The following is a 21,846-nucleotide window of genomic DNA, read 5'->3' as shown; positions in this document are numbered from 1 at the left end:
GTTGATAAAATATGGATGGTCCGCAATCATTACGAACCAATCCAATGCTCTCCGAAACTCGAATGGAAGTTCTTTCCCATCGATCGGCTGCAGGGAGAAAAACTTGCTTTTAAAATTCGATGCAAGAATCATCAAAATGTTCTTTTTCGCATTCGTTCTGCCTCCAGTTTTTCCCCAAACCAGATTGTGAATATAATAATGCATTTAATGTTTAGTTTAGTTTAGTTATGTCAACGTCCCGTTTTTAAAGCAACACTAGGACTATTTTGGGATGAACTTCGTAATTTTAAACCACGGTCAGATGACGAGGACGATACCTGAACTGGCAACCGCATTCGTTTTGCATCAACGTTTTCCAAACCCCTGTAGGCAAAGTTTGCGAATATAATAATACCTTTAATGTTTAGTTTAGTTATATTAACGTCCTGTTTTTAAAGCAACACCAGGGCCATTTTGGGACGGACCTTGTAGTTTTGAACCACGGTTAGATGACGAGTACGACGCCTGAGCTGGCACTCTTCTCCAAATTTCTGCATCACTCCAACAGAAGAGCATTTAATTCCAACGGATTTAGTATGTACCCACTTAGCCACTTTGTATTTTACCCACTTACACAACGATCCTTCGGTAGAATCGGGTCTCGAACCTGGATCCCACCTCTTTGGCAGACGAGATTTCACCACCAGGCCACCGGGGTCGTATAATACATTTAATGGCTCAGTAATTATGTCATTGTAGTTCTTAAAATCTACCTCCGTCAATCTAATATTTAATTAACTTATTGGTTTAAGTTAAGTTAAATTAACGACCCATGCTAACGCTGTATGAGGTACATCTCGGGATTGAATTCATCAAACTGAACTGTGGTAAGATGACGAAAAGCGGCATATCTGCCGACAATTCATTATTGTTTTTTCATGCCACATCATCTAGATAATGCTTTGATATTTGAGGAATTTAATATATTAAGGCCGAATTAATTTAACTAATATGTAATCTTAAAATTATTGGCAAAACCAGAGAATCAATTCCCCAGCACCAATTACTGATTCAATTTCTCAGATTTTTATTTCATATGAAAGCTCTTGATATATCATTAGTAATCGTCTGTCTTGAATCATCTCTAATTTTACCGAGAAATCTCCAAACTATTATTTTCAAAAAAAAAAAAAAAAATGACTTAAAAAAATGTCCGTAGACTTAATGTTTACGATTTTGACAATTTTAATTTCACTTCGTTTCATTTAAAAGCTCATGATATCTATACTTCACAAAGGGGCGTCATTTGTGTCCGTCTTCAATCTCGGAATATAGTATAAAATCTTGCCAAAGACCCTATCATCAGTAAATGGGCTGATTTCGCCAAGGATTACATTAACTCGCCTTTTGTCTTTAGCAATATATCAGTTTATAGCAGATGCGGCAATGTTACAGCATGGGAGTGTAAACCAATATACAGATACAGTTTTCAACAAATTAAATAGGCAAGAGAAGTGAAATTCTAATTAGTGTTGAGGCAGTTATTGGACAAGTTTTGATGGAGGAGGAAAAAAATTATTTTGACTGAGCATCAGTCTTCTGAAAAGAGAAGAATGAGAAGCTTAAACAATGAAAAATAATTTTAATTTTTCATTTCCGTTTTGTCAACCAATTCAAAGTGCTAATCAAAATAATCTTCACAATTTTATTAACTTAGCAGAAAGGAAGATGAAAATTAAAGATTATTTGGGCTTGTTATTATTATTATTTTGAATTTCAATCGTTTTTGGCTTATAAAGGACGTTTAGCTAAAAATATTTTTGTATTAAACTTTCCTTTTAGTATCCTTTTATAAAAGTATTCAAAATGCAGCTACAATTCAGAAGAAAAAAAAAATCTGAATTTTTTTTTTCTTTGTATACAAAGTTCGTGCAAAAAGAAAATATCATAATAATAATAATAAATCGGATTTAAAATTATGACGAAACTCCACATTTCAGATCTCAAGAAATCTGTAAAACATATTTTTATAATCCCTATTGTCTTTCTATGTACATAAATTATTATACAAAATAGTACGCATTATTTTTCCATCAAAATTTTAAGTTCGAAAATTCCTTGCTAACAACAACATTAAAAGCAAACTACATAAAGCATTTCATTGGAAATTTTAAAAACCAATCGACTCCCATGAACCAACTGATCGGCAAATGCGACTGGTAAAAGAATATATTGAGGAAATTCTTACAAAAATGAATGAAAAATAGCAATCCGAAACTTTTCTATTGGTTGAACTAAATGAAATATGCTTTGTATGCAATGAAACAAGAATTATACTATTTGAATTTATAATTTCTTACATTAAGCTAAATACATAACTTTTGTATTTATTATTTACTAGCCGCCTTTGGCGACCAGCCGGTTAGCCAATCTTAATGTTCGTTTAAATTTTAATAATTAAATAGGTTGAACCGGAGTTTAACCCCCTTCTTCGCCAAGTTGCGATAACGCTCCAAAGCTGGCAATCTTTATTATGCACTATAATTGAACATCTGCTCCTTTGCTTTTGAACATTTCGCAAGGTCGTTGTTGGCGATTTTTAAAAACTGCTCCAAGCAGGAGGTTAAACTCCGGTCGTACCATTAAATATTTTACGCAATTCCAACTTTAATAGATTCTTCGGCAAAATATTTTAAAACTTCAAATTTTTATAGTCATATAATTCACTCATAATATTATAAGGGCCTTCAGTCATAGCCTGATATGTATCTCTCTAATTTTCTGTTACCCCTCGTAGAAATTATGCTTTAAATTAAAGTGTAAATGATTAATCTGCAATTAATATAATAATATTTTTTACAGAAACAAAGCATTTTTTTAATACTATGATTACTGATAATAGAGTCACTGAGCGTTTATACTTTATGGGCACTAAAGAATATCTTTCTTAATTTATGTAATATCTCAAGAATTTGTCAACAAAAATTTCTCAGATTCATCATGAACAGATCGATTCATTAACAATGTTTAATTTTAAATGCATCAAACACTAAAAAAATAAAATGAATCGTTTAAAATAATCGGTCGAAAACAGGTTTAAAAAACTACTTAAAAAACGATGTACTTAAAACTATAAGCATATACAAAAAAGTATATAACTAACATAAATACAATTTAATTACAAAAGCATCCAATTAACCTAAAAATAATTTAAATCATTGAAAATAGGTTAAAAAAAACTACTTAAAAAACGATGTACTTAAAACTATAAGCATATACAAAAAATATATAACTAACATAAATACAATTTACTTAAAAAAGCATGCAACTAACCTAAAAATAATTTAAATCATCCGTTGGTTGCCATGTCAACAGTCAGAAAACAATGCGCATGCGTGAATTTTCTTCACCAGTTACGTTAACGCAAGTGCGTGAATTTTTCTACGCCAGTTGGGGTAACGCTATGCAGATTAGACATTTTTAATTTCCTTTATTCTGTGTTATTTTAATTCAAAAGTACTTCAGAATGAATGTGAAACATGGATTAATTAACAATGTTTAATTTTAAATGCATAAAACATTAAGAAAATAAACAGAATCGTTTGAAATAATCCGCCGAAAAATGTTAACCCTAGCCTCAATTCTGTTGGGAGAAAAAAATAACTGAAAGTCGGCGGTGGGGAAAATGGAAGATTTTTTTGGCGGAAAAGTTGGCGGTGGGGAAAATGGAAGATTTTTTGGCGGGAAAGTTAGTTTTTAACTAATAATTAAAATTCTAATTAAAATTTCAAAAAAAGGGACCCCAGGTGCACATTCCCGACCTCTAAGGTATACATGTACCAAATTTGATAGCTGTATGTCAAATGACCTGACCTGTAGAGCGCCAACACACACACACACACACATTGAGCTTTATTATAAGTATAGATATAGATATAGATGTAAGAATCGCTCTAAAACTGTTTTTTTAGCATATGAATAATTTTTTCATACAAAAATAATAACTAATAACTTACAAGGAATCATTTTCTTGTAGCTGTTTTTGAGCTCATTTGCTTCCTTAGTGGCATGCCGCGTGCTGTGGTTTTCGCCTTTCGTTGCTACCTGCATATAAGAAAAGAAAGGAAAAGTTAATCAATATCTATAAGAAATCATTGTACGTAATTTAATATAAAAATAAGTAGTGATAGCAAATAATAGGTTAAAAAATATATCAATAACTGGTGGGACAGATAGTCATACTTCCAAAAACGTGTTCTTAAATCTGAAAAAAAAAACACTTTTGGGATTATGTCTATCAATCTACCTGTATGTGAACTGTGGTGAAAAGTGTCTATGTGTCTATTACGTCTATCAACATAATACTCTTAATACATATTACATGTGGCAAATTTGCGTTATCATTTTTACCTCTCCTCTTTTTGAAAGCATATAAGGAAAAACTATGCTGAACATCAAAATAATCAGTTGAGGGAATTTGCCAAATTTCCACATCTAAAAAATCCTTGGATCATTACTTTTTGTTTGTTCGTTTATATGGTTGTTTTTAAACAAGACGAAATGATTAATATCGAGTGATATGAACGGCCATTTTTTTTAACAAGTCTGTAAAAATTCTCTTTTCAAATCCGTTTCATATAACGGAAATCTGCTGGTTTTGGTACAACAATTTTATCAATAACGCTTTTTTTTTTGCAACGTATATAAAATGCGTAGAATCCACTTTGTTTAAATTAAAAAATAATAGGCACGCTCTGTAACGGAGATGGTGTTTCAGATTTTCAATATATGCAAATAAATATTAATTGCATTACAGCGCCATCTATTGATGAATTCAAGCTCTAGCATTTTTTTTTATTTCGAAATAGCCAAGCACATCATTTGAATTATATTTGAATCAAGCAAATCAAATTTTATTTCATTTGGGCCAATAGAATGTATTCTAGAACCCTTTGAAGTGGGAAACTAATTTCTTACTGTAGTTTTCATAGAATATTTTACAATTCCTTTTGAGGAAATATTTTGACATGTAAATTCTAAATGGTTAGAGACAAATAGTTAAAATTAGTCATAAGGATCTATAATGGATCTTAAACGACCCTTTTTTTAATTATGAAAATCTAATTAAAACTAGTCAAACTTTCTTATTTTCTAATTTATTTTTTATTTCTTATTAGCTAATTTATTTTAACATTTTGGTATTACCAGAATTTCCTTTTTTTAAAACAATTAACTGTCGCTTTCTTATGCTGGAGATATTATTTTTTCTGCATTAAAAGTTATTTTTCCTTTTTGCAATTTTGCCATTGTATTAATATTTATTTATTCTTTCGAATTGACTTTTATTATATATTAATTAATGGAAAATATTTTAAATATGATAATGTTTATAAGTTAATTTATATAAAAGTAAATTGCGCCAAGCAACTTGAATGATGTAAAGATTATTTAAATGGCCTTCAAAACAAGCCGTTATACTTAGATTTATAAAATTCGGTCTATAATAATTTCTTGGATAATAAACACTGTCTATGAAAAAAATTTCAATAACTCTGATTAAAATTTTAAATAAAAGTTAATAGAAATTTTAAACATTCTCCTACAATAAATTTAGAGCATGTTATATTACTTACACACAAAAACCAATTTTATATTACTTGAAAATGCAAAATATAAATTTTTCAATAGCAAAAATTTTATTCTTGTATAATTTTTTCTCCGACTTTTTTAAATTTCTAAAAGTATTAGTAAATATATTTTACATTAATAAATTTGATTGTTTAGTTACTTCATTTATACAAATGCTTGAAGCTATTAAATATATTCTTTAGGCCTTTGTAATCGATGCTATATAATTAAATTAAAAACGATCTTTAAAACGATATAAAATTAGACGCGAATTAGCACTAAGACGCTATCATATTAACGATTTTCCAGATCATAGGTTCCACTCTTTTTCAAATTTTTTAACTGTGAATTGATAAACTTTTAAAAACAAAACTTGGCTGGTAATAAAATAGTGGTACATACATAACAGGCTAAATACTTGATTTTACAGGGTAATATACTATAATGTGAAATTCTGAGCCAATTAATAATGCATTGAATAAAATGATCCAAAATAAAGCGCCAAAGAGAGGGAAGAAGACATAAAGGCGAACTGATTTTGAGACAATTACGCCAATTGGCTATAATTAGGCAATGTAATTACTCGCCACCTACTGCAAAATTGAAAGAATTCACTAATCAAGGCAATTTAATGGCGCCTATTCGAGAACCTCAATGTCGCATTAATGAAGTAATTGTATAAAAGGAATGATGTAACTGTTCATAATATCTAAATACATGTAGGATATCGCCTACTGCTCGAATTTTGTTATGTAAATAATGCTATGGAAAAACAAAGCTTTAATATTATTACTTCCTTGATAGAATAGTCTCCCTTGGCGACCGACTTGCTCACTCAGAATATTGGTTTTTCTGGCCATTAAATTATTGATATGGAATGCATTAATATCAAAAATTTCTCCTTTGTTGCTTGATAGGTTTGAAAAATATGAATTTAAAGTAAAGTGAAATGCATGCCATAGATGAATGATTCTTTTCTAAACCAGTTTTTAAAATGAAGCATCTTAATATTAAATATTTTGTGCTAAATGTTTCTTACCAAAGTCTGAAAAAAATATAATATATTCATATTTATAGGCGAGAAAAGTTGCGAAATAACTGTATCTTTGCACCTATTGAATAAGAGATAAACATTATATCTAAAATAATAAAAGAAATGTCCCCAAAAAGGAGCTACACTTCCTAAAACAGTATTAAGAATAAAATTAAAAATATTATTTAAAAAGATCTAATTATTAGAATTTTCCAAATAATTAATTTTGTGAAAAATAAAAGTTTGATCTTATATTTTCTGTGTCAAAACGTGTGAAAGAGAAGAAACCCGAATTGCAAAAATTGAAAAATTAAAATTTTATATAAAAGGCAAAGGAAGACTCCCATTTTACAAAACTGTCATCTTGAAACTGATGCGAGACCATATTTCACTACACAAAATTTATCTAATTGATTTCCTTCAATGATCTTGAATTGAGAAATATTTAAAAAATACATCTCAAATTGCAAGTGAGAATTTACTTTATAGTTTATATATTTAATATGTAAAAGTAAGAAAATTTGCTCATAATGAACAGTTTTAACAGTGGAGAAAAAAAAAGTAATTAAAATATTCGATAAGTAAAAAATATTGCTGTAAATCATAAAACATAATATTTTTAAAAATTAGAGAAAAGAAGCATTGTTTACTTCTTACATCAATATCATTAAAAACGTAACTTTTAATTTTAAGACCGCCTAAAAATCACTTTTGGAAAATATTGCTTCTCCAAAGGTTTATTTTAACTGTTGGTTTAATTAATTTTCAATAAGTTGCCAACTCTCTTTCCTCCTTTTTGAAGAAGATATATATACCTAATTTCATGAAGATTGGACAAAAATTGTCAATTTATAAACACACACACACACACACACACACACACACACACACACACACACACACACACACACACACACACACACACACACACACACACACACACACACACACACACACTTTGAATACATGCAAATAGATAAGCAGATGAAATTGGATGTTGCATCATGACTTACTGAGCATGCGCCTACCGTTTTTGAGCATCTGCTGTGCTACGATGAATTTGCATCGCATATTTTGACAAAACTTTTTAAATACAAAAATACGTTATTATAATATTTTTTTTGTTTCTTATGATGCAAAAGAGAAAGACATTTGTCACATGAAAATATTTTTCAAGTTTTTGCTTGAAAAATATCTTATTACCAGCGTGGATTATGAAAATTTGGTGGAAAATCTTTAAGCCGTCGTCAGATTTTTTAAATGGTATAAAGTTTTTTTCCCCCTAATTCATTAATATTAGCTAATTCACAAAAAATAATTTTTTTTAAAGAAATTATTTCAATGAAATAAACTTATTAAAACTAACGATGCTAATACAATTTAGGTAGATTAAATAAAGAGTGTATTAATCTATTGTTGATAGACAACGATTTAAAATACAGTATAAGACAATATAAAAAATTTAATAAACGCAAGTTTAATTAAAATTTAACGTAAGAATAGTTATATTAACGAAAAAATGCAAAACAAATAACAAAGTTAAAAAAAAAAGGAAATCAATATTATTTTCATTTAGAGGTCTTAGATGTTTTATGTTCGAAAATATCAACTGCCAAAGTTGAAGATAAAAATTTTATATTATTTCTTTAACGGGCCGTTTCCAGGTGTCGAAAGCAGTCACCAGAAAAATAGTGTATTTGTTTTAACCTATTTGCATATAAATAAATAAATATTTATTTCAAAATAGACAGATCATATACTTTACTGTTGATCTTTTGAGAGATACGCTTTAAAAAAATGATGACCCGGATATTGCGTTTCTTTTCTTTATTTTATTTTTCTCGAAAAATTGAGCGCATTTTTAGACGCACGAGTTAAAAATAGGAAAGGCAGTATAAAATAAACAGGCGCAGTGAACAAAAAAGCCTCCATCGTTTACATTAGAGGTCAGAAACACCGGCATGACACCTGAAATGACAGGAAGAGCGGGGGTGGGATGGAGAATGATATATCACCAATATCTGTCAGTCAAGGTGAGGGGTGATCTCGCAGTGGAACAGCCTCTCGTTGTCATCACCCGCTAGCTACGACGCAAGCGCTTTGGAGATGTCGACGATTTGAGAAATCATCTGTTGTTTTAAGTATTAATCGAATGTTATACTTGTTGCTAAATTTTCGTCAGAGTTGAATTTGCATTGGTTAAATAAAGTTCAACAACTTTTCGTCTTATCATTATTGTCTGTTCTAAACTACAGTGATTACACTTTCGGAATAAGTAGGGCAGTTTCAAATGATGATCTTTTTTCGTCCCGGATTTCTTGAAAATTCATTTAATTTTCTCAGATTGATCAGAATTTAATCTGAATTATCTTTTTTCGTCCCGGATTTCTTTAAAATTTGATTTAATTTTCTCAGATTGATCAGAATTTAATCTAAATGATCTTTTTTCGTCCCGGATTTCTTTAAAATTTTATTTAATTATCTCAAATTGATCGGAATTTAATTCCTATTAAAAAACACAAGAATAAATTTTAGATAATTACAATACTTTCTCTTCAAGTACTCTGCTTTTACGAGTAAATAGAAAAAACGAATTAGATTTATTTGTAAAAGAGAAGAAAAATAGCTCAAATATTTTGGAAGTTAGGGAAAGGGAAAAAAAAAAGGAATTTTTATTATTAATTTCCATTTTGCGTTGAATATGGTAATTCTACGTAAAAAGGATAAAATGTTGGAGGATAAAATGTTTCTTTTTCTTTCTTTCTTTCTTTCTCTCTCTCTTTTTCTGTTACAGTTATCCTTGATCAATCTCTCAGTCATGGTTATGAACTTTTATACTGGATAGAGAAAATATTCTGAAATTTATCTCGAATTCGAAGTACTGATCATATTTCAGTATGGGAAGAAGAATTCTTTAGAAGATGATTTATTTTTTTAAAAGTTGTAATCAATTAATCGCTTTTTAAAAATCTGGAACAAACTATTTACTTAAAAAAAATCTGAGACAGCGCAAATGCTTCTTCAAAGAACTGAGAGTAGTAGTTGTGTAAAGCAGCGCAAGTGTAAATTGCGAGAACTAGTTACATCGTACTTGTCATTTTAACTTACTATAAGGAGACTAATAAATAATGTTTGTAAACGGCTGGTTAATATTAAAGATGAGAATGAAAAAACTGAGTGATACTGTATTTGAATGAATGAGAAGTTCTGCTCAGTTAAATCAACACTGGGACTATTTTGGGAAGGACCTCGTAGTTTGAACAGCAGTCAGATGACGAGGACGGCACCTGAGCTAGCACCGCACTCTTCAAACTTCCACACCACATCAGCGAGAGGACATTTAGCCCTGAGGGATTTTACATGCACCAGACACGCTTACTCCGCGGTTCTTCGGTGCGATTGGGTGTCGAGCCTGAATACCTCCAGTTCCGAAGCTGACACTTTACCACCAGGCCATCGTGGCCTGAATGAACGAGAAGAAAAGCAGTACAAAACGAAACTCCTTTTTCTTTTTATGCATCGACTTGGCGAATACAGAAAAAAGCATTGAGTGTAAGATATTATGGCAGTTACCCTCCGCTGGTTCAAAATTTTGTTTTAAATTTGAATGGACGTAGAAAAGCAATATAGGTCCAGTAGTACAGTCTTACACATTTTCAAGAGGCTGGAAAAAGATTTAGAAATAAAGCATTGCTGAATGTGTGTCAAATTTTGATGGATTGGGGCAAGATCTTGAATACACATGTATCTTTCCACAATTTGCGAAATAGTGATATGGGTTTAAAATTTCCATCAAGGCATGCATTGGAAATATTCTTTTGTAAAATTATATTTAATAATGCTTTTTAATTCACAAAAGTTCTTTTTGAGCTCTTAAAATTTCTTTCGAATAGTGCGTATTTCATTCCATTCCGGAAAAACTCAGTGGGTAGACGATGAAGTGTTTCTATAAATTCAGTTTCTTAAAAAAGTTGCAGTGTTTAAGAGTCTAAGAAGTCGCCGACTTAGATATTTCTTCCAGACAGGACATTGGATTATTTTATATAAAAATATTAGCAATACCACCTAACTATTTTTTGTTTTGAAAATTTTTTTTGTTCAAATTTGTGCCAAATTTCTGCTCTAATTTCTCATACCCAATCACTAGATTAAAAAAAAAGAAGAAAAAGGGGAAAAAAAAATCACGCGCGTCACAACCACAAACTCCAGAACAGATTTCGTCAGAATTTTGTTCTTTTATTTCCGTTGAAAGCTCTTGTCGTTTAGAGACAAGTGACATCATCAATGGTCGCTTGTCTCTTTATATCCCCCCATTTTAGAAAGATATCGTAAATTAAAACTATGGCATGGTCCCCACTTCCAGCAGTTGAACTGATTTCGCCAAGGATTACATTCCCATTAACTTTATTCTCCTCTTCGAATACAAAATTAATCAGAAAGGGCTATATTTAGTGTACAAAAATTAAAATAGTGATATAATAAAATGATTTGATGTAATAAAATGTACTTTATCAAAACTGGTTGACATTAAAATTAATGATAATATGATTGGTGACTAGCTATTCGCTGAAGGCGGCTGATTAATTTTATTATTCTTGCTAATCTGTTGAACTGCGAATTTATTTAAACTGCTAATTACATGTCGGTTTTTATTTCATATACATAAATGTTTCCCTCTACAAAATAAGAATGGAAATTTCACCTCGATATTTAAGCTGCGCCTCGTATCGAAGTTTCAAAATTTTACAGCTTTAACTAAAATTCAGATTAAAATATAAAAAATTCATTTAATTCGTTGCACGAATCTGACACGATATTTCAGTAAGCGCATGGGTTTAACTCATTTCGTAAAAATATCAAATAACGTAGAAATTGCATCACGTAATCATTATTTACGCTAAGAGAAAAAACAGATTAAAGCATTTGCGATTCAAAAAGTCGTTAGAAAAGTCTAAATACACTTTAAAAGTTCCGTGTCTCTTAAAGTAATTCGTTTTACTACTTCGCGTGCTTTGCCAAAACCCTATGTTCCGAAGATAAACCATAAAAAGGACAAGACTGCAAAAAACAACAGAAAATGGCAATGGGGAAAAAACCTTAGAAACTTTCGTGACAGATACTTAAAGCAAATCTAAATTCTCTCTTTTTTTTTTTTTTTTTTCTCTGACTACATGTTTTAAAAAATTCATTCCCAATGCCTAAAAAAAAAAAAAAAAAAAAAAAAAAAGGAAGAAATGAAAGTCAAAATTGGGAATCGTTTTCATTTCGAATACAGGTCTAAATTTTGACCTGAATGGAGTGGGGAGAGTTCTGAAGCGTTGTTAACGATTTCATAACATTCTGTTTTCTTAATTAATTGCTTCCATTTTTGAAAAGAACACGCGAAATAGCGATTTGGGACAGTTTTACTCGCTTCCCTGTAGAGGGCGCTGTAGTCTCGGTTTTGATCGAATAGAATTTTTAACTTTTCTTTGAAGAAGAATATTATTCAGCAAACTCTTCTTTTCTTTTTTTGGGAAGGGGGAAAAAGAATAAGTTAAAGAAAATTCTAAGGACGTGCCTTAAGGGCTTAAATGTCTGGAGTATGCGATTTGAAAGAAAAAAAAAATCAATAGATAATCCTTGAAATCTTTTGTAATGAAGATAGTATTGTACAAGAAAGTTTTAAAGATATCTTAGAATTCATTCTTTAATGAAAAGTTACTCATAAAAGTTTTTACTGAAACTTAAAAACTTATGTAGAACAGTCTTTGAAATTAGAAAAAGTTTGTTTGAACATCTATTGGAATAGAATTTTGATTGAAAAATTAATGGGCTTAAAAAAAGAAACTATAAAGGAAAACTAAATGAACAGTTAAGAGTTTAATAACAAAAAGAGAAAAAGAGTTAAGAATGGCATAAGTATAATTATTCATTTTAATGGAGATGAGTTATTGAATTAGAGAAAGATATTATAGATTGTTTGAGTAGTGGAACATGCTAGCGGTGTAACTAATGCTTGGAATTCCTTGTTTGGAAAGGAAATAATTTTATGCATATCTTACTTTAACCCTTTAAAAGGGCCATTTTTTTTCTAGTCATATTATGATAAAATAATTTAAACTTGAAATTAGAATAAGAAAAGGGATTCATTTAGCTTATTAGATAAATTTAATTAAATTAATTAATTTGATTAATTAATAATTAAGTGACAAACCAAGACACATCATTTTGTGTAAGATAAAGAACTGAAGCATCTAAGTTTCTGTCTTTCTAAAAAAATTTGTCAGAACTTATGTCAACCTACATAATTTCATACAAAGATTGATAAATTTGGTGGGAAGCAAGCATACTTCCCACGGCCTTAGAAAGGGTTAATACATACAAAATGATACCTAAATTTTTCGATGCGTTAATGATATAAATTAAAAGCTACGAAATATATATTTATATATTTTATCGGCAAAGTATGAAACGCCAGCATTCTATAGAATGCCTACGAATTATATATAATGCCGGACGGTTTTAGGCAACGCATGAAAAGAATTATCACATATTTTTCCTAGGCATTCTATAGAATGACAAATGCTATTTAGGCAAAATATGCAAATAGGTCCTCATAAGACTATTATATAAATGACGCACATTCCTCAAAATACAAATGTTATTCTGAAAAAATAATGAGAATGCCATTAAATTATTTATTCAAAATATGCAAGTTGTACAAAATATAATTTATGCCTTTCTTATTAAGGGAAACAAAATTTTCATATAAGAAATAAGAAATTAAATAATCTAGTTCTTGCAACGTGGTAATCTTGAATGATATTTTGAATTACATTTCATTACATTTTTCACGCAAAGACATTTCATATTTTGGTACTTTGTTTCACACATACATTTGATGAATCCTTGGCCGCTTCCACCGAACTGAGGAACTGTAACTGACCAAACAAAAATTTCGTGATCAGGAATATCTTCAATTCTAAGCAAGTTCTTAGGCCTAAGAGTAAATTGTGATCTCGCATTTCATACTTTTCCAGTATCTCATTTGGTATTCTATAGAATGCCTAGGAGATGTGTGAAATATGGATCGTTTCATATATTGCTGGCTAGTCTTAGGCATTATTTACACTGCCTAGACATTCTATAGAATGCCTAGGAGATGTGTGAAATATGGATCGTTTCATACATTACTTGCTAGTCTTAGGCATTATTTACAATGCCTTGACATTCTATAGAATGCCTAGGAGATGTGTGAAATATAGGTCGTTTCATACATTGTTGGCTAGTCTTAGGCATTATTTACAATACCTTGACATTCTATAGAATGCCTAGGAGATATGTGAAATACGGATCGTTTCATACATTTCTGGCTTATCTTAGGCACTATTATTTACGATGCCTAGACATTTGATAGAATGTCGGATTTCATACTTTGCCGGTAACTTATGTATATATTGCTTCAAATGAAAAACAATTTATAGGATGTATTAAAATATAAAAGCTGAAATAACAAGAAAAGAAAAATAAAAGTTATTTAAAGGACATTTGATCTAGAAGAACTAGATATCTAAAAACGAATTTTCATTCAAGGAGTATAGTGAGATTGCTTGGAAATTTAGTAATAAAATTTCAAATTTATATTTTTTTGTAAATCACATGTACTTTAATCTAATCATTTCAATTTTTACTAAACAATATTTAGAAAAAGTTGTGTGTTTTCCCACACTCAGTAGGTTTGATGACAACTTTTTTCTTTTATGCAGAAATGGAATACATGATATATTCCGACTCAGATGAATTATTAAGTATGACGTAAGAACTGCGTGATATCAAAAAGAGTCTATTTTGATAAATTAGGAGACGGAAATGAAGCGAAGTTTGCCAGATTTCAGCTTTCCCATAGCACAAAATTGTAGATTGATATCAGTACTGAAAAACAGCACAACCGTCCTTAGTACTGCCAGTACAGATTCGAAACATATTTTCAAGAAGGAACTGGTAAGGAAACTTTTAGTTGGCATGATGCAGAAATTCAGAGAGAAGAATGGCGGCTTTGATGTCGCTTGACGTTTATCCATGGTTTAATGTTAAGATGTTCATACCAATAGCCTCACATTGTTGAAAAACGGAGTAAATGTAACCAATTAAATCCTACTTAAAGACATCTGGTCAATGCATTGAAAATAGGCTAAAAAATAATTAGCATCGGAGTTTTAACACAATTAGAGTCAAATTTATTTTGGCGTCCTTCCCATTTAGCCTGCGATATCCGATTCCTATGATTTGCTAGCAAATGGAACTAGTTTGTAGTGATTTGTAGCGAGATTTAAGTGAGATTAGTAAATTTGTAGTGAGATTGCATGCATTTAGGTGCATTTTTGTGATAACAAGATTAAAATTTATTAAAAAAATATGATTTTAAAATATATATCGACAATCAATAATGACTAACGCAGTCAGAATGAAAATCATATTGTCAGTTAGCAGTGATGTCACGTGGCTTGAATGAAAAGTGCAGAGTCAGTGACGGACGAGGTATGAAATGTAAATGTACTGTCAGTCATTGATGACTGTCGAAGTACGAAAGGGAAAAAAGGACCAGTGACTGACAGTGACTGAGGTCACGTGGCTTGAATGAAAAGTGCAGAGTCAGTCACTGACTGAAAAGAGTCAGTGACTGACGAGGTATGAAATGAAAATGTACTGTCAGTCATTGATGACTGTCGAAGTACGAAAGGGAAAAAAGGACCAGTGACTGAGGTCACGTGGCTTGAATGAAAAGTGCAGAGTAAGTGACTGACGAGGTATGAAATGAAAATGTACTGTCAGTCACTGATGACTGTCGAAGTACGAAAGGAAAAAAAAAGGACTAGTGACTGACATGACGCTTATGTGTTAATATTAAATAATGTGCATGAAATCGATGAAAATAAAATAATATTTAGGTAATGAATATATAGATTTATGTCTTGTTTTCGATTCGATTTCGTGAGATTTTGCTCTTTACTTACAACAAGTATTTAAAGTCTTTTCAAAATCTTATAGCTGACATTTTAATACATAAATGGCATAATTTTAATAACTATTTTATGATGGCTTAGTATGAAAATGTTCATTGTTAAAATCTCTGAAAGGTCTGGATTAATTTTTCCAGGTGAAAAGAAAAGGAGAGAGCAGTTTCGAAGAGTTGTTAACGTTAATTTTTCAGTAGTAATTAGCCAGAATTCCCGGTCTTTCAACCCATTAGAAAATGTTCACTGAATTACGCTCCTTCAAGAAAGCCTTTTATGTTAGCACGATCTTTCGTTCTGAAATTCTGCCTTGTTTGATAATCACACGCTTGGGAACTGTCCATTGTTCGCTGTGTTATGAAGAATTATTCCATCTTCGTCGAATTTCTCGTCCGAAGGGAGCTATTATTCGAAAGCAGACGACTTTGTGTTCTGGGAAATTTTGTCAGGCTCTCTAATTATGAGAGTTGGAAAAGATTTTTCTCGCAATTCAGTTACGGTCCACTGTGATTGTTGTCAGCCAGAAATAAATTTTAAAAACATTTTGGAATTTTATGATATTGTAAATTATCAAAGAATTAATCCTTGATATTTTGATGGATTTGCACATTTAACATTTCTTCGAATAAAATAATTGATGGAGATTTGGTATTCTAATTGGAAACTTCACGTCATGATAATGAGTGAACTCCATTCTTTTGTTTTTATACATTATTTTAAGAATCTTACACGTATTTATACCAATGACGATGAGCACACAAAATGAACAAACAAAGGCATCGTTGCAACTTGCTTGGATTTCAACTCAGTAAACAATACAATGACGGGTATTGTTGCAAGCATTCTTTTGATTTTTTTATTATTGAAAATAGGAAGAAAAAAAAATGGAGAGAAAAAATTGGTATTGCTGAAAGGCTAACGTTTTGAATATTAATTTTTTTTAAATTGAAATCTGCTGTCGCAAATTTCAAGTTATTATGTGAGAACATTGTTTACCGTCGTGTGGTCGACAGAAAAACATGTTCGCATATGACTTATATTTCGTAATCACCACCATTAGAACACCGATGGTTTTTGCCAATCTTAAAATCAATCGATTTCTAAAATTTTTTTTCTTGAAAAACCGGTTTAAACGGTTTTAAGCATTCACGTGATTAGATTATACATGCGTTTGATATTTAGAAAACGATGGTTCTCCCTCCCTCCCCCCTATTTCAAATTCGTTCGAACTCCAAAACTTTATCTCAAAGCATTAGTTTTTTTTTTCTTTTCTTTTGAAAATCTGGTTTAAACTGATTTGGAATGATCACGTGAATACTGCATTACGCAATCATCAACATTTAGTAAAGCGATGGTTTTTGTTCCCATCTCACAATTGTTCGAGTTTCAATTTTTTTTTTTTTTTTTTTTTTTTTTTACCAGCTAGAAAAAACGAAATTTTTTTTTAAAAAATGTATATAACTTTTGATGTTTTCCTCCTTGCTGTTTCGCGCTCATTGCCATTTTCTTCTCTTTACTTTTTCGTGTGATAACTGCTGATGAATCTGCCCTTTATTGGTCAGACAGGAGAACTGGGTACATGGCAGACGTTTGCGTCTAGTTTAACTTTTTGTTGGTGATGAGTCGCTGAATGTGACAATCTTTTTTACCATTTTCTAATAACCCTAAAAAGCGAAAAACTGATGCTTTAAAAGCGATAATCGTCAAATTTCTCCCCTTGACTTTGATGCTTCCGAAACCCGAAACCAAAATAACATCATGTTTTCACATAATAAACGATATTTAAGCAATAATCACTGAGGAAAAATGTTAAAATTTGGATTAATTTTTAATTTAAAAATAGATTAAAATTCTATAAAACACCTCTTAATGAGCAGCATTATCAAACGCGCAACTACGTAAGATTTTTGGTAGCTCAAAGTCCACCAGTAGTCTTATAGAGTGTGCAGTACGATTTTTTCTTCAGTTATACTGAAAATTTCTCTGAGCCATAACAAAAAGGCACTTCCTCTTTTATTTCGTGGTATTCAGTTCTTTTAATATACATATAAATCAATTTATTGACATTAGTTTAATTATTATATGTTATTTTGTTCAATTAATTTTTTTAAGGATTTTTATGAGTATGTAAAGCCATTCGAAATCCGTGCTAATGGGAGGGAACCTAGGGAGAAAAAATAACTACGCTAAAAGCACGTTATGCAATATTTTTCCCATCAAGCAAAAAAATACCAAAAAGAGGAGGATGGTACATATCGTGTCATGGCATAACATGGCATGAATCTCTGTTTTGATCGTAAGGATGAATGACAGGGAAATATAAGATCGCAAGGACTTAGACCGTAATTGTTCCTCTTCTCCGATGTCGTCTGATCCATCGGCCCGCAGCTAAACCCCTCACCTTTTTTTATCTCTATAATTTGAACTAATTGTTAGACCGTACCAATTAGTTCAAGTTATAGAGATAAAAAAGGTGAGGGGTTTTGCTGTGGGCCGATGGATCAGACGACATCGGAGAGGGCGAACAAAAATCGGCGAAATACTCTACAACGAAAAAACATGTTTTATTAAGTTTAAAGTGTTATAAGTACTAAGATTTTTTTTTTATTTTGAGCAAAACAGTAATAACCGAGTAACAATTAGTAAACAACTTAATAACCAACTTAGGTTTCCAGAAAAAAAATTGCAAATGTGCTTCGTAGAGGATTAAAATAAAATTTCTCAATAAACTAAAAGAAATGCCAAACAGACTGTTTCCTTTGTACAACATCCAGTTGTATTTAATTTTGAATTTTACTCATTGCCAGAATTTCAGATTTGAGACTTTATTAAAAAGACGCTATACGAAGGGGGGGGGGGAGATATAATTCTCTCCATTCATTTTACAAGGAGATCTATCATTTTCCTCCCATTCGTCGAGGCGGTAGTGGGTGGAGATATTAAAAGTTTTATTATTGGACCGATGTAGTCAGTCAGTGGGTTCTTTTTTCCATCGTCAATTGATATAATCCTTCTCATTTTCAAACTGAATTTCGCTCCTTTCAATCTCTCCAGTGAGTCTGAGAGTACGAGGTTGCCATGGAAACATCCCACGTCGCTATGGTGACCGGGCAGGTTAGACTCTGGGAGAGAGCAGCGGCGACCGGAGAGGTAAAACGTGAGAATGAGACGTCGAATCCGGCACACCTGAAATTCCATGTTCTCCCCCACACGTATCGTTTCTGGATGCTCCACGCGTGGGAGGACATTTCCACCTGTGAAATATCATTCGTATCGGAAGAAAAGATCGAATTTCGTTCACACTTCATGCTTGGGAATTAGAGACAGCTCTTGTATCTTTTCAGCCGTTTCAAAACCTTAATATATTCAGTGCCTTAATATTGCTTGAAAAAGATCGGAAAGAATAATTTGTGAAGATTCGACTAACATATAGGTTTTTAAAGAAAGTGTTACCTATTTTTTTCATTTTACTTCAGTAAAATATTTTATGTGACAAATCGTCTTTCATAAGATGCTGTTCAGTGCTATTTAAGCACTTATTTTAAGTTCCCATTTCGATTTCCTTAATTATTTTGACTATTTTAACGAGCTCTTAATCAATGACCAATATGAGTATGTTTAAATGTGTTTATTCACCAAATTTTATTCAAAAAAGCTTTTTTCCACTCCTTTTTCCTTCTCGCTTATAAAATACAGAATTAGTAACCGTTAAAGTATCAGATCTTGGAATTTTGATTAATCTTTATGCTTCGAAAAATTTTGAATTCGATTTTTTTTTTTGTATTTCTAGTTATAAATCAATTTGTTTGTCTATCTGAGAAGACGATCTCTCAACTATAGAACTAGCTATAATAATGAAATTTGATTTTTATAGCGAGATTTTAGATGTTTATCGAATTTTGGAACAATTCAATTAACGGAAGTCTGTCTTTATCCGTTCTTTATCAGGTAAACAAGATGATGCAAAAGCGTAATGATCTAGATATATAAAATTTGGCATATATTTTCCCATAAGAATTGTAGAACACCTCCAGGATCTATAAAATTTTGGAACAAATCCATATCTGAAGTCTGTCTGTTTGTCCATTCTTGAGCAAAGAAAAAGATGGTACAAAAGTGTAAAAATCTAGATACATGAAATCTGGCATATATTTTCCCAACAGAATTTTAGAGCTGTATCGGAATTTTGGCCATAGCCATCTAACAAGCGATTATCTTCTGATTTTGTGTTCGTGGCTATGCGAACTTTATAATTCAAAACCATATCCAGATAGTGTAATCAAAAGGAGTATATTAATTCTTACAGCAACTTTAATGAATGGTGTCAAATTTCTAAAGAAAAGTTAATGGGTAAAAATAGATAAATACTCTTTGCAGTAGAATATGGGATATCAAATTTGTATTGTACACTTAATCTGATATAACTGTTACTCTTATTAAATTCATTGACCCCTCTGAAGCTCATTGTATTTGCTTGTATTTGTGTAGCAACCAGCATGAGTATCTCCGCAAAACTTTCTAACATAATCTATACTTATGTATTATTAATTGCACGCCATTGTAGAGAAATAATTACAAAAGAGCCTATTAAATTGCGATCTTTGGCAATTAATAGATAGGATATGATTATTACAACGAACCCGAAAACCTAATATGTATTTTAGACGCCTTTTCCCACTCCAATTAAAACCAAAATTTGATATAGAGCGACAATTGTTGTCATAAAATCATATCAAATTTTATGTAGTTATATCCTTTCATTTTTGAATTATCACCTATATATGCTTGGCAAAATATAGACTGGCAGACGGTCAATGCCTCGATCGGATTTAGTTTCAAATTTGATGCATGTCGTCACTTTAAATACTAAATCTGTGTAAGAAATTTTATTCATTTATCTTTCTTCGTTTTGTAGTTATCTTTTTAACTCATATTCGAACAGAGACAGGCTTCTTCCGAATGAAATTCTGTCAAAATTTGATAGAAATTTACAGATTTGGGACAGAGAACATGTACCAAATTTCATCTTTTTGAATTATGCTCTACAATAATCTAAAAACGTGATTTTCAGACTCGGAGAGATCTGAAACGTGGAGTTTTGTCAAACTCTGGAATTCGAACTTTTTGATGATTACAATGTTCGTGCATCAGAAACTAAAAATGACTTGTTTCTGTATGGCTGAGGTACTCTTAGTTTGTACCTCTATTTATAAGAGACCTTGTACATTTGCGACCAAACTTTTGTTGGATAAAAAAAGTTTTATGGATGGTGTTTTATTACCAGAAAGAGACGACTTAATTCTATTTTGGGACATCCTGTAGATACCTCTTGCGTCCCATGTGGAAGACCACGATAAAAAAAATAATAAAACTTTGTTTATTATTATTTTTTGTGGTTAAATATGACAAGGTAACAAAAACTCGTGCGCCTTTGAAGTTGTTTACATTAATTTGCTATGTCAGTAATTCTTACTTGAGTGTTATATATTATAAATCACAATATTGAAAAAGTGTGCGATTTTTAAGAAATATGTAAATATTTGTTCTGAAAGGTACAGTTCTATAAACGTGCAGCAGATGTAAATAGTTCAATCTCATGATCTTTTTAAAAGATGTTCGAGGTGTAGAACAAATTCAAAAAGTGCTTTTTGTCGAACAGTTATATACTTATTACATAATGCGTTGAAAAAAGTCGCAGGTGTTACAACATATAATTATATACGGTTATAATGTAAGCCCTGAGAGTTCATGACCGTTTACTCAAAATAACGCAATTTTAGTTTAGATTGATTGCGTAATAATACGAATTGAGAAAACAGTTACTTTCAGTTAAAAAAAATCCATAAGCGTTAATATCATGGATTCATGCTCAAATCAAATCTCCATAACAATACATAATTTTGAAATTCGTTGTTGATTTTGAAGGAAGAAAAATATCAGAACGTAATATAACAGAACGTTTGATAAGATTTTTAAAGTCATGCACTTTAATATCAGTTAATTTATCGTGACAACACGCGAATTTAGAGCATTGTAGTGATCGAGCCATATGTCCAGTAATGGTTGCTGTTAGCCGATGTTGCCAGTATGCACAGAAACATTGAAGCATTGCACAGAAACAGGGCAGAAGAACATTGCACAGAAACAGGGCAGAAGAACATTGCACAGAAACAGGGCAAGCAATGTACCCAAATATATACTAGTGAACAA

At 31.1% G+C, this 21,846-nt stretch overlaps 1 protein-coding gene across 1 annotated transcript in view; it reads right to left on the bottom strand.

Moving 5' to 3' along the window:
• LOC129966244 (receptor-type tyrosine-protein phosphatase mu-like) overlaps positions 1-21,846 on the bottom strand; it is a 229,437-nt gene that overhangs the window by 98,561 nt on the left and 109,030 nt on the right. The window contains exon 3 of the mRNA XM_056080659.1: positions 3,996-4,083. Within this exon, the coding sequence (XP_055936634.1) occupies positions 3,996-4,083 (88 nt within the window). The remainder of the gene's footprint in view (positions 1-3,995; positions 4,084-21,846) is intronic.

Source organism: Argiope bruennichi, chromosome 4, assembly GCF_947563725.1.
Source record: "Argiope bruennichi chromosome 4, qqArgBrue1.1, whole genome shotgun sequence".
Lineage (NCBI taxonomy): Eukaryota > Metazoa > Arthropoda > Arachnida > Araneae > Araneidae > Argiope > Argiope bruennichi.
The sequence above is the reverse complement of the archived record's forward strand: the minus strand, read 5'-3'. Positions and strand labels throughout refer to the sequence as shown.